Here is a 14,610-nt window from a genome sequence, read left to right as displayed (position 1 = left end):
ATTTTTAACTCTTTTTTTTGTGAGTGCTGTATTGCACATGATCGAATGTTTTCTTGTATTTCTGATCTTTGTTCACTAGCTAACCAATAGCATCCTCTCTTCCCTAGTCATGAAAATGGAAATATCTCCTGGCATTGCCCAGTGCTCGCAGTGGAGAACTTTCTGACTTGCTCAGTGTACTTTTGTGCTCTTTCGTCTTTCTCTTGTGTGATGTGCATTGTGATTTTGTTATTGAAATTGGACTAGGGTTTACAGCACCAATATGTGTGGTCAGTCCAGAAGTAATACTAAAAAATTTAATTCCAAAGCTGATTTCTTTTTAATGTCTTTATATACTTTCTTCATTTTTTTTTTTCCAGGAGAAACTGAAATGAGGACCATTAGGAATAAAGCTAGAGAACATTATTTTTGAGGTTTTTCAAGTGGGCTTTGTTCTGTCCTGAATCTCAGCTGTGTCTTTTCATGATCTTCTGTGAACTCCCTTTCTCTTGGTAGGCATCGGACGACTGTAGCAGAGGAGTTCAGAGGACAGGAGGCAGCGTGGACTTTAGGGTTTAACATGTTGTACCACTGTTACTCTCTGGCTTTGGGAGAATTACAGCTCTGTGTCCATTCGTTTTTTCCCCAAGACATTAAAAAGTTTTAGTTTTAAAATTTAGATATCTAAAAGTGTCTTATGCAACCTTAAATAATTATAATTTCAAATAAAAATTCAGTTCCTTGGTTTCTCTAGCCACATTTCGAGTCTGAGTAGTCATATGACTGTTGACTGACCTATGATTAAGGGCTCTCCCAGGCAAGCACACTTTCTATCACATTCACAGTTCCACATAGATCCTGGGGTCCCTGGGTGTCAGCTTTTTATAGAGTTGGACTTGTTCACCATCATACATCATGAGTCTGCACACTCATTTCCTTTTTAAAGCTTCAAATTGTGGGAGGAATTCTCCTTATGTGGATTAAAATTCTAATAATTGTGTCTTTTGTTTGACTTCTGTGGCTTTACATTTTAATCTTTTTCCCCCAGACAGTGCAGTGCTTGCTAGACAGCGGTGCTGATATTAACAGGCCGAATGTGTCAGGAGCCACTCCATTGTACTTTGCCTGCAGGTACGAGACTTTGTATTTCCAGACATGCTTCCCTTAAAGAATTGTATGTTTCAACTATATTTTTACATGTAAATATTTGTATATGTTTTCTCAAGCTTTCTTGTTTTCCTGGGAATGCTTTGCTTTCATTTAGCTTGATAAATATTCTGTTACTTAATTGCAGGAGAGAAAGCATTTTCTATTAATGTCATTATTGATGTTCTGAGATAAGATCTTACTGTGTAGCCAGGTTATTTAGAATTCAACAGTGTACTTCAGTTAGCGAACTCAGAATCAAAATAGTATGTAAAATAACCTTTAAATTTAAATAGTAAAATATAGTTTCTGTTCATAAGCAATTAAAAAAGTTACAACTCTAATTCCCATTATTATACACTCTGGTGGAAGTTCTAAGACATTAAGGCTGAATGAGCCCAAAGTTAGAAAGCTGAAGGATTTGGAGAAACCATTCTGTTGTCATAAACTACACTACCATGTCCTTGTAAAGAGTATTACCTCAGTCAATATAAAAATGAGTCTAGGGAGAGCGTGAGCTAGTTTGGTTTGATGGTGTGGCCCCTGGAAAGTTGATGACTGCACCGGACGGCCCAGTGGCACACGTTGAACTCAGTGGGTTATTGACAGTTTAAAAGAAAAGGGTATGAAATTGTAGGGAGGAAGTCTGGAAGGATTTAGGAGGAGGGTAAATACGAAATTATCAGAGAATTAATAAAAATATATATGTATAAACTAGCCTTAATTTTTATAAAGGATAATTGCCTATTCAGTAAACGTCCCTAGTTATTTGGATTAAAAATTTCTCGTGCCCCAAATAATGCTGAAATATAGTCAACTGTTGAAAACATCGGCCTACTTAGGTTGTAACACAAAATACACCACAGTGTTTCCCATTGAGGATAATTGTATTCCATTTATATCTTAGCTACAAGGCATTACATATCATCCGTGTGTTTCTGTGTAACTTAGTGGATATAATTATAAAGCTGGGTGGACATAGTTATAAAGATGGCTATTAAAAATAGGTGACAATTAAAAAAATCTTAGCCAGGCGTGATAGTGCTGCGCTTTAGTTTCGACAATCAGGAGGCAGAGGTAAGTAGATCTCTGTGATTTCAAGGCTATCCTGGTCTACACAGCAAGTTCCAGGCCATCTAGGGCTACACAGTGAGACCATGTCTCAAAAATCAAAATATTCTTTTTGTAACTCTTTGCAACGCTGTGACTCTCTCATAGGATAGTTGTACATATTTTTACATATTTTACGTACATAGTTTTACGTATGTCGTGCTTGGAGCACTAATTGTGCCCTTCACATCTTGTATGTTATAAACAATTGCTTCTTGTTTTTAATACGTTTTTGAAATGAAGTGTCCCATCATTGTAAGCTTGATCTTCAGGTACAATTTAGAATTCCAGCTTTCTTAAAATGTTGTAGTGGCATTTTGTTTTCTTCATGCTAAATATTCTTTTTTTTAATTAATTTTTTATAATTTTCTTTACAAAAAGATTTAAAAAGTTTTTTATGTGTGTTTTGCCTGCTTGTATGTCTTTGTACTGTGTGAGTGCCTGGTACCCACATTGGTCAGAAGAGGGCATTAGATTCTCTGAAACTGGAGTAACATGACTATGAGGTATTTCGTGGATGTTGGGACCTGAACCCTGATCTTCTCCAAGAGTAGCAAATGCTCTTAACTGCTGAGCCATCTCTCCAGCCCCAAGATTTATTTTACTTTTACTTTTGTGTGTGTGTGTGTGTGTGTGTGTGTGTGTGTGTGTGTGTGTGTGTGTATGGGTGTGTGTGTGTGTGTGTGTGTGTGTGTGTATGGGTGTGTGTGTGTGTATATGGGTGTGTGTGTGTGTGTGTATGGGTGTGTGTGTGTGTGTGTGTGTGTGTGTGTGTGTGTATGGGTGTGTGTGTGTGTGTGTGTGCGTGCATGGGTGTATCACCTGAGTGCTGGTGCCCACAAGTGCTGTAGGCATTGCATCCCCCTGGTGCTGCAGCACAGGCATTTGTGAACCACCTGACATTGCAGGAACTGAGCTCAGATAGACTCTTAGCCACCAAGCTGTCTCTTCAGCCCTCATGCTAATAAGTGGCTTTGTTATATGTGACAAAAAATGTTTATATGAGGCTTTAAGAAACCAATCGATGTATCTACTGTTTAATTGTTCGTCTTGAACTATTGCGTATACTCTTGAAACACTGGGTGAACCTTTCAAAAGAAACTTTAGACAGATTAGGTTAAGCACAGTTGATGTGCACAGAGAGCAAGCACTTGATAAACTGGATGACACTCAAGCCAGAAGTGATTCAGAGAGCTCTGCTAGCCGTGTCTGAACAGTGAGCTCTTAGGCTAAATTTGGATGATGACCTGAGTGGCTGCAGCAAAACTTTGGGCTTATTTGAACAGATTTGATGGATTGATCTGTGAACATACGGGTAAAACACTCAGTTTGTCCCACTCACCACACAGACGAGGCGTTTCCTCCCCACCAGGAGCTAACACTTGATTATGCAGTGGCCATCAGTTGAACATCTTCTAAGTCAGTTCTTACACCATCTACTGGGCGACAGTAACTACAAGTTCTGGGCTCAGCCCCAGTAGAATGCTGTGCGCCTTAGGTACTTGGCACAAGACTGATCCACTGCAATTTCTGAACTGGCTGCAGGCCCAGCTTCCTAGGACTCTCTCCGTGGATTTCAGAAGTTTGCTAGAGTGGCTTATAGGACTCAGGAAATAGCATGCTTGCTTTGATTAGATTATGAAGGGTATTTCAAGGGTTACAAGTAGGCACCAGACACAGACCTGTAGGGCAAGGTCTAGAAGATCTGAAGTGTCACCCTTCCTGCAAGGCTCTCAGCTAATCAGAGGTTCTCCACGATTGAAACGTGGACAATTGTGCAGAAATGTTATTGGACCAAAAGGGGTATGACGATATATTAGGACAGAGTGGCAAACCAGCAGGGTGCTTCTGTTCAGATTCCTGGCCTTTGGGCAGCACTCCTCTCTCTGAGGTTAGAGGTAGGGACCTTCTGGAAAAGGGGTCTCACTTGCTCGTTTCTGTTAGGTTGGACAGCTTTTAGACTGATGGTCTCCTGCTTATTTGACAGCTGTTATAGAACTGTAGCAGTTACGTCTCTGGAGACAGGACTGCTGTATTCTAGGAAGTTGTGTTAGGTTTCTACCTGTTTTCCTTGTCATTCATTCTTTAATGCTTATTTATCAAGTGTATGGAATACTAAGTTCAAGCTTGTAGTATAATTTATAGAATGTGATGTGTACATGTTATAAGCCAACTACCATTCTTGGTGGTGTTGAACAAGTCTGCTACTTAGCTATTGGTGGTGTAGGGCCTGGAGAGATGATACCACAGTCACGAGCACTTGTTCCTGCAAAGGACCAGTGTTCATTTCCCAGCACTCACATGGGGACTGACAGCCATCTGTGGCTCCAGTTCCAAGGGATCTGACTTCCTCTTGACCTCTAGGACACAAGGAAAATATACATATAGAATAAATTAATTAAAAACACTCAGGAGTTGACAAGTTAATTGGAAAGATCAAACACATGGACATTAAGCAATTATAAAAGTTATTGAAATTGGATGGTTTTTTATAAACTCACATTGTTCTACAGAGATGTCACTGTCTTCTGACATAGCTTAAGCTTACCTTAGCTTTTGGGTTTATTTTGGGGCATGATAAGGAGCAGCCTAGCATGGGACAGTATGAATTAGCCACTGTTACAATAGCTGTGTAATATTTTGCCTGACACCACCAGCTTAATAACATTGATACCCCATGAAGACTTCTGAGCCTTCTGCTTGAGGCCTGTTATGTCACAGCTGTGAGACTGAGACAGAATTGCCCTGTGTTTGGGGCTAGCCTGGGCTACAGAGTGGGACTCTTCTTGTTGAACATTAATAATAATGCTAATTACTGTTGTTTTCAGAGAACTGATCTACTGTTTTTTTTTCTGGTATAATTTGGATAATATTATTTAAAAATTATTTATTTTATGTATGTGGGTGTTTTGCCTGAATGTATGTCTCTACATCATCACTCGTGTGCTTGCAGAGGACAAAGAGGATATTGTATCCCTTGGAACTCGGAACTGAAGTTTCACTCATTTGTGAGCCTCCATGGAGGTTCTGGGAGTTGAACCCAGGTCCTCTGGAAGAGCAGTCTAACTGCTGAACCATCTCTCCAGCCCCCTAGATATCCTTAAGTTAGTTATGGCCAATTGGTGCATGTATCAAGGAAGGTAGTTACTATTGTCATAATTATCAACAGGATGCTAAAACCTAGTATAATTGTTCTTTGTGGCACTAGATTTATAGCAGGACACTATGAGAGTTTGATTCAAATTGGTTATAAATTATTTTTTATATAGTACCATTTGGTTGAAATACAATGAGCTTGTTTTTAATTTGTTTCCATTTCTGAGAAGTCTCTGTAGTTTTTATTACTGTGAAGTGATGTGCCTCTAGAGGATACTAGTGATCTAATTTATAGAGAAAAATTATAAGATGAGATTTTTGATTTGGTTCTATTTCTATACAGCCATGGTCAGAGAGATACGGCACAGATTCTTCTATTACGAGGAGCCAAGTATTTACCAGATAAAAATGGAGTAACCCCTCTAGATTTATGTGTACAGGTATGCTTTTAATATATTATTCTGAGCCCGTTTATGATAGAAATTATAAACAATAAAATCATGTTTTCCATAAATTAGAGTGCAAAGATGTTGAGCTTGTGAGAACTGTGATATTTAAAAATCTCCTTGTTTTTAAACCTGAATAACTATAAATCTTGTTTTTAGGGTGGATATGGAGAGACTTGCGAAGTATTAATTCAGCATCACCCTAGACTTTTCCAGACTATTGTTCAAATGACACAGAATGAAGACCTTCGTGAAAACATGGTAGCATAAGCTTGCTAATAGGTTGTAAATGAATAATAATCATTTTGTTGTCATGATTGTTTTAGTAACTTGAGTTTGTTGTATATTATGTAGCTATTAATTATAGTAAGTCCTTAGTACATGGGGATTCTGCAGCCCAAAACCAACCAGTTGTTGATCAAAAATATTGTTAAATATGGACAGACTTTTTGTCATTATTCTCTAAAGAATACGGTATAACAACTGTTTATATAGTGGTTACATTTTATTAGGCATGATAGATTATGTGAAGATGGTTTCAGGTTTATAAGAGAATATGCATTGAGTATATGCACTTGCTTTGCCTTCATATATAAAATACTTGAGCGTCCATAGGTGTTGGGTACTTAGGGACAAATTGGAATTGGTTACCAGGAATATTGAGGTGTAACTGTATATAATAACGTATCTTGTCTGATATTTGGCTCTCTGAACATCTGTCTGGCTCTTTGGTCACTCCTTAAGATAGCTCTTCCTCATGGGTAGAGGAAGAACATTCTGTAGTGACTGGTAACCACTGGTTCTCTGAGCTCTTTTTCCATTGTCTCTGTGGTCCTAGGGAGTGAACCCAGGGGCTCACCAGTACTGTCCTGCTGAGCTGCATTTCCATAGCCCCAAGCTCAGTGTTTTTAATAGTCTTGGAAAAATTGCAGAATTGGAAACCTTCATAAACATTAGAAGTTTAGAATTAAATTACATACGTACTTGATTTTCCATGTGTATCTATCTTTTTAACTGGATAATTTTACAGAAAGATTTTTCTGTATTGGCTCTTAAGTTTATGTAAAACAAAATAACTATGAAGTTCTTAATTTTAGTTTAGCTGGCTTTAAGGCATTTATTAAATTAATATATGTGTACGTTTTGATAGAATTGAATGGGTTACTTACTGTGTAATCACTTTGTTTTTTATTTCTGTCAAACCAGTTACGTCAAGTTCTGGAGCATTTGTCTCAGCAGAGTGAAAGCCAGTACCTAAAGATCCTGACAAGTCTTGCTGAAGTGGCTACAACAAATGGTCATAAACTGCTTAGGTAAGCGTTGCCGTAACCAGTACATAGTAGATGTCTTTGGCAGCTTAGAGAAGGGTTTATTTGATTTAAGGTTCCAGAGGGATAAGAGTCCATCATGACAGGAGATGAGGTAGCTGGAGCAGAAGCTGAGGGCTCATCTTGACTCTAAATGGGGCACACTCTTAGACTCTCCGAGGCCCCTCCAGTGCAGTAACATACTTCCTCCAAGGAGACCACACCTCCTAAGCGTACCCAAATGCCTCCAACTTCAGACCAAGCATTCAAACACCCAGACTATGGGGACATCTCATTAAAACTACACAGTGACTGTTCATTGTTTGTTTAAAAAGGCCTGGCTCATTAGTTCTTAGTCAAGAGACTTTTTAAAGAAACCTAGAGCATGTTAACTTGAATCTTGGCATATGTGTATGGAATTTAATCCATATCTTGGGTGTGGCCATACTTCCTTTTAGTCCAGGCAGTTGGGAGCTGGAAGTAGGAGGACCAGGATTTCAGGGTAATCCTCAGCTATATGGTTTGTGGCCAGCCTGGGCTATGTGAGAAAATAGTTGAGGAATCTGAATCTCTGACTTATAAAATTGGGTACATCCCACTGTTTAACCTTTCAGTGTTCCTTCATGATTCATTATAAAGTTTTCCCCCTGTACTTTCCCTCTCCCTAGTTCAGGTCTTTATTCTTGTTTTTAATAACTTCTTGCTACATCTATGGAGTTAAACTTTGTATCTCTTGACTTTTACACGTAGCTCATATATATGCTATACGTCTTTGCATGTGATTAGCATTATAGTTAGGAGAATAGGCAGCTGTTACCAAGTACGTAGTTTGTTACTGTTTCTTAGCTTACAGATTTGACCTCTTCTAATTTGGATGTATACTTCTTCATATTTCACTCTCACTAATCATTTTAACAGTGACAGTTTGTGGCAGCCTTTCACCTCCATAGTTGCTACTGAACCTTTCTCTCTCCATCATCATGCAGTCTCCAAAAGATGACTAGAAAGCTACATTGTCAGGTTTACTCTTAGTCATGTTTCATTCTTCCTGTGTACCTAAGATGAAAGTCTTTCTGCCCCAACCCCTGCCTTCTTTTTCTAGATAAGGTCTTGCTGTGTAGCCCAGGCTGGCTTTGAACTTGTTATCATGGTTTATGCTCAGGTGTGGGAATACATTTGGGAGCTACTTATTTCTAGATACTTTCTGTGCTCCTGTACTCTTTACTTGAAAGGCCTTCTGCTAATTGATATGACTAATATCACCATTTTGTTTGTTTGTTTTTCTTCCTAATTTGCTTTCAATACTCTCTAGGAAGCACTTTTAGATTTTTCATCTGTAAGACTCATTGGAGCTGAGATTTCCATTATATATTCCTTTCACTTCTTTTAGTTATTTCTAGTAATTCATGTATTTGATGAAACCTAAGATTTAGACAGACTAATCAAAACATAGTATGAGGGACTGGAGAGATTGCTCAGTGGTTAAGAGCACTGGCTGCTCTTCCAGAGGACACGGGTTCAATACCCAGCACCCACATGGCAGCTAACAGTTGTCTGTAACTCCAAGATCTGACACTCTCTCATAGACATACATGCAGGCAAAACACCAGTGCACATAAAATAAAGATAAATTATTAAAAAAAAAAAGTATAATAGAATTGGAGGGGGGTAAATGGGGGCTATATTTGATCAAAGCACATTATATGAATCTATGAAAACATAAAAACATATATCTAGCCGGGCGGTGGTGGCGCACGCCTTTAATCCCAGCACTAGGGAGGCAGAGGCAGGTGGATCTCTGTGAATTCGAGAATTCGAGGCCAGCCTGGGCTACCAAGTGAGTTCCAGGAAAGGCACAAAGCTACACAAGAGAAACCCTGTCTCGGGGGAAAAAAAAAAAAAAACAAAAAAACCATATATCTAAAAAACATGTAGTTATTTCTATTCAGCTCCTTTATTATAATGAGTTATAATTTGTGACTATTAAAATCATAAGGTTTTTTTAACGGCCAAAACAACCCAAAAACATGGTCTCTGGGCTTTGGAGACAGCCAGATTCAGGTATAAGTTCAGACATACTGTTTACCAACTGTGATCTCAGCAACAAACTTTTTGGAGTTCCCTTCACTGTCCATCAGTACATCTGTTACATAGTTTTAAGTGCCTGCTGTTTACCGGGCCAACTGTTAGGTAATTATGAATAAAACAGATGCTCTGTCTCCCTATACTGAATTTATAGTTTAAGTTGAAATTTTATCCCATTTTTTAAAAGTCAGTGTTAGAATTAACTGGGCTAAATGTACATGCCGAAGACACGGTGAACTTGACGAGTAAATTTGCACAAAAGCATTCTCTTCTGCTCAAAAGTTTATGGAGCTTTTTTTTTTTTTTCACAGTAGTTATAGAAGATGACTGATGTTAGAAATTTCAAAGTAAATCGACTTTCTGAACACAAAAACTTACTGTGATACTCAGTATGGTTTAATATTAGATGAAATGGTCTTTGATTTTCATAGTGGAGAATATTTACAATGTTTATGTAGTTATAGGACAATCCATTCATTATATAAGTAATGATCCTGATGCAGATGACTGGTAATATTAGCATACAATTTGTGAACGTCTCCTGTGAATGCTTCGTTACTGTTATTCTGAGGGACTACAGGGTTATGGATAGAATGATGGGGCTTCAACCTTTAAGTTAGGATGGTTGTATTGTGTGTTGACCTAGAATATAATGTTTATACTATTGCTTCTCTGGGATATTTTCAGAGTTCTAAACAACTGTTTTTAATTTATAAGTATACTTTTAGAAGTGAACAAATTGCTTTAAAGTTTATATCCAAAGATACCATCTGTGCTATAGGGGTAATTTTCTTCATACTTTGTGCTTTGATCATTGGTTATATTCTGGGTGCTAACAAATTAAATAATATATATCTAATAGTATATATTAACATATATTAATAATAGATTTTCTGTTCAACAAACCATTCTGTGGAAATTATCTTACCACAGTTAATTCATGAATTAGATGGTCAGTAGACTAAATATGCTTTAAAATAAATATTTGAAGGTGAATTCGTTTGGCTACACCTAATCTGTTCATGTTTTAACCTTTTCATTTTCAGTTTATCTAGCAATTATGATGCTCAAATGAAGAGCCTTTTAAGGATTGTGAGGATCTTTTGCCATGTCTTTCGAATCGGCCCCTCATCTCCCAGTAATGGAATCGATATGGGCTACAATGGGAATAAAACTCCAAGAAGCCAGGTGTTCAAGGTCAGAAAAGTAGTTGTTAGGAAGGTAGATGTAAAAGAGATGACTGTTAACACAGCATGCATTCCTTAATCAGAACCTTACGGACAGGATGTAAGTTTGGTTTCTAACTTGGGCACATATTTTCCCTTTCATCTCAGTCTAATGAACAGGATTTAATTGGTAAGTTTTTAGCAATTCTTACACATAAATTGATCCCATTAGTGTTTTTAAGGATAGAGATATTTAGTTATAAAGTGATTGTACTGAATGAATCTCAGGTTTGCGTATTTATTTTACACAGTATTAGATGTTGAAGATAGGTTCATCTACATGCTATGCAAGTGTGTGACCTACTGAGTTAATCCTAGCTATTCCTTGTTCTGTAGCCTAAGCGGGGCTTGAACTTGCCATCATCCTGCCCCTCCTAAGTAGCTGGGATTACAAGTTTTAGCCACCAGGTCTAGTTCAAATGATGTGTTTTTAATGCATAATATAAGCCATCATTTTAAAAATGTATTACTAGAAGATAAACTAATCTAATTTTTTTCAGTTTTATTATGTATATACTGTGTGCTTGTGTTTTGTATTTTAGAAGAAAGGCTACTTTTTTCTTTTAAGATTTATTTATTTATTATGTATACAGTGTTCTGCCTACATGTATTCCTGCAGTCCAGAAGAGGGCATCAGATTCTATTACAGACAGTTGTGAGCCACTCTGTGGTTGCTGGGAATTGAACCCAGGACCTCTGGAAGAGCAGCCAGTGCTCTTAACGTCTGAGCCATCTCTTCAGCCCAATACTTTTTGTTAATAGTTCTGTTAACAATTTCTGGGATTGCTTTCATGTAGAGTATTGGGAATTTTTTTAAAAGGTTATTTATTTATCTATGTACATTGGTGTTTTGCCTGCATGCATGTGTTTGTGAGGGTGTTGAATCTCCTGAAATTGGAGTTACAGACAGTTGTGAGCTGTCATGTGGGTGCTGGGAACTGAACCTGGGTCTTCTGGAAGAGTAGTCAGTGCTCTTAACCCATATTTGAGATTTTTAAAAAATACGTTGCATTATTTCAGCTGCCTATCCTTTTTGTTTGTTTTTAAAAAGATTTATTTATTCATTTATTTATCTGTTTATTTGTTTGCTTATTTATTTATTTATTTATTTAATGTATGAGTGCTCTATCTGCATGTATACCTTTATGCTAGAAAAGGGCATCAGAATCCACTGTAGTTTATTGTGAGCCACCATGTGGTTGCAGGGAATTGAACTCAGGACCCCTGGAAGATTAGCTAGTGCCTTAACTGCTGAGCCATCTCTCCAGCCTCCTAGCTTGCCTTTCCTTATACAAGCATACATGTCATTGTTGTTACACATGTCAAAATTTAAGTTTATGAACTAACTGCCTGTATTGCTATTAATTTTTTTTATATATTTAATAAGACTATAGCTTTGATCTTCACAGCAAAAAAGCAAATAGTAACAATAAAAAAGCACGTCTTGTGTACATCAGTGTTCTACCTGTGGGTCACACTTCATGCCTTTTACTTTCTATCATTTTTAAGGGTAATCTTTCTTAAGAGGTTTCTATGTTATAAAATTTACTTTTGAGGTTCATGAAGATGTCATTCTTGCAATAATCTTTAGGTTTTTGCTCCAAGAAGAAATAAAAAGTTTTTTATGTAGTATTATTTACTTGAAAAGATTTACTGTCTCTAAATCTTGAGTCTGAATTAGTGTTATATGCTAAATAATTCTGATCTGTCTCACATGGAACTTTTGATATACCTAACAGATAAGTGGTTTGTAGGCATTTTAATACTTTATTTAAAAATTATTTGTGTATTATTGTTGTTGAGTGGTGTGTATTTGAGTGCAGCCTTGTGGAGGTCAAAAGGCAGCAACTCTCTCCTTTCTGCCCTTCTGTGAGTTATGAGCATTCAGCTCATGGAGCAAGCCTTTATCTGCTGAGCCATCCTGCAGGCCAACCCTACACTCTTAGTGTGTAGAGTGGGTGTGACAGCCTTAGAGGAGTGTCTGAGTGTAGAGTGGGTGTGACAGTCTTAGAGGAGTGTCTGAGTGTCGAGTGGGTGTGACAGCCTTAGAGGAGTGTCTGAGTGTCGAGTGGGTGTGACAGCCTTAGAGGAGTGTGAGTGTAGAGTGGGTGTGACAGCCTTAGAGGAGTGTCTGAGTGTAGAGTGGGTGTGACAGCCTTAGAGGAGTGTCTGAGTGTAGAGTGGGTGTGACAGTCTTAGAGGAGTGTCTGAGTGTAGAGTGGGTGTGACAGCCTTAGAGGAGTGTCTGAGTGTAGAGTGGGTGTGACAGCCTTAGAGGAGTGTCTGAGTGTAGAGTGGGTGTGACAGCCTTAGAGGAGTGTGAGTGTAGAGTGGGTGTGACAGCCTTAGAGGAGTGTCTGAGTGTGGAGTGGGTGTGACAGCCTTAGAGGAGTGTCTGAGTGTAGAGTGGGTGTGACAGCCTTAGAGGAGTCTGAGTGTAGAGTGGGTGTGACGGCCTTAGAGGAGTGTCCACTGTCTTTATCTGTGTGTTTCACCCTCCGTCCTTTTTGAAATCAACAGGAAAGATCATTTCCAGCTCTACTGTTTGTTTTCACTCCTTCCCCCTTCTCGTGTGCCACCTTCTGGAAGAAGGAAATGAAGCATTTTTTCATTCAGATGACTTTCTTTGTATGCTTCCTTTAGTTAGGGTTGACAGTTTACTATTTTTGTAACAAAGTAATGATCTGCTCTTTCGTCAGTGCTGTTTTAGGTGAGTTGCTTCACATCATATCATAGGAAGTTGTTCTTAATATATCCTGCATGTTAGGACTGATTCTACCCCTGATTTCCCTTTCTACTCATCTGTAATGATAAGTAGAAAATCACATTAGGTATAGGCAATGGTCATTGTTCTCAGTATTGATTTTTTCATTATTCTTGAAAGTTGAGTCTGTCTTGCTAATGGGCTCTGTGTAAGCACATAACACTTGCTTTAATGCTAGTTTTCTAAATAATCAGTACAGACTTAACTGTAAAAAGTATGTCAAAGATATTGTTTCCCACCTTGTATCTTTTAAGTGTTTTAAATGTAAGACCTCACATATGCTAGGTGACATGGTTTTTTCTTTGTTTAATGAAATCCAGACATTGTGTTTTTGTCATATATTTATGGGTTTTCTTTCCATTTAATTTATTTGTTTGTTTGTTTTTTTTTTATTTTTGCTGTAGTGGGAAATGAACTCAGGACTTCATATATTTTAGGCAAGCACTCTATCACTGAGCTATATTCTGATTAATTTTTTTAATTAAGAAATTTTCATACAATGTTTTGATCATGTTGCCTCCCAAATCCCCCACCTCCCTGCCCACCCAACTTTATGTTCATTATCTTTCTTCTCCCTCCCTTCTTCCCCTCTCTTTCTCAATCAAATGAATAAAACAAATAGCCCCCCAAACAAAAACAAAAGAGTTGATTTTGTGTTAGCCAGCTCCTCCTGGTCATGGGCTTGCCCTGGAGTGTGGTTGATAGACCTAGTGACACTGTTATAGAAAATGGATGGTCCCTGTCACACCCAGTACCAATTGCACAAAGCTTCTTGGTTAGGGATGGAACCCCCTGTCCACTTCCCCCTCTCTTTACCTACGAAAAGGCTTGTGTGTGCTGCTGCAGCCTCTGAGTTCAAGTGTGCATCAGTCCTGTTGTGTCTGAAGACACTGTTTCCTTGGAGTCACCCATTAGCATTGGCTCCAAGTATTTCTGCCTCCTTCAGGGGAGGGGTTCGATGACACCCCCTTAAAACTGAGTGCTCCAGAGTCTCTCACTCTGCATTGTCTAGTGTGACTCTCCATGTTAACTCTCATCTACTTCGAGAAGACGCTTCTCTAATGAGGGTTGAGCAAGGCACTGAATCTATATCACTTTTTAATTTTTTTCTTTTCTTAGCTTAAGTTTTTTTTCTTTTACTGAAAGTAGATTTTTTTTCTCATATAATATATCTGATTTCCGTTTCTGCTCACTCTACTCCTAGCTCCTCCCAACTTCCCCTCCCATCTGAATCCACCCCCTTTCTGTCTCTCATTAGAAAACAAACAGGCTTCTATGGAACAATAATAAAATAAAATATAATAGGATAAAACAAAAACTAACACATTGGAATAGGACAAAACAAAGAAACAGAAGGAAATGAGCCCAAGAGAAGGCACAAGAAACAGAGATCCACTCATTTACACACTCAGGAAACCCTTAAAAACACTAAACTGAAAACCATAATATAT

At 38.1% G+C, this 14,610-nt stretch overlaps 1 protein-coding gene across 3 annotated transcripts in view; it reads left to right on the top strand.

Moving 5' to 3' along the window:
• Hace1 (HECT domain and ankyrin repeat containing E3 ubiquitin protein ligase 1) overlaps nt 1–14,610 on the top strand; it is a 114,965-nt gene that overhangs the window by 54,628 nt on the left and 45,727 nt on the right. For all 3 annotated transcript variants that reach the window (XM_028894680.2, XM_037200376.1, XM_028894681.2), the window contains 5 exons: nt 1,028–1,110; nt 5,675–5,771; nt 5,937–6,038; nt 6,984–7,090; nt 10,216–10,366. In XM_028894680.2, the coding sequence (XP_028750513.1) occupies nt 1,028–1,110; nt 5,675–5,771; nt 5,937–6,038; nt 6,984–7,090; nt 10,216–10,366 (540 nt within the window). The remainder of the gene's footprint in view (nt 1–1,027; nt 1,111–5,674; nt 5,772–5,936; nt 6,039–6,983; nt 7,091–10,215; nt 10,367–14,610) is intronic.

The sequence above is a fragment of the Peromyscus leucopus genome, chromosome 8a (assembly GCF_004664715.2).
Source record: "Peromyscus leucopus breed LL Stock chromosome 8a, UCI_PerLeu_2.1, whole genome shotgun sequence".
NCBI classification, from domain to species: Eukaryota; Metazoa; Chordata; class Mammalia; order Rodentia; family Cricetidae; genus Peromyscus; species Peromyscus leucopus.
The sequence above is the reverse complement of the archived record's forward strand: the minus strand, read 5'-3'. Positions and strand labels throughout refer to the sequence as shown.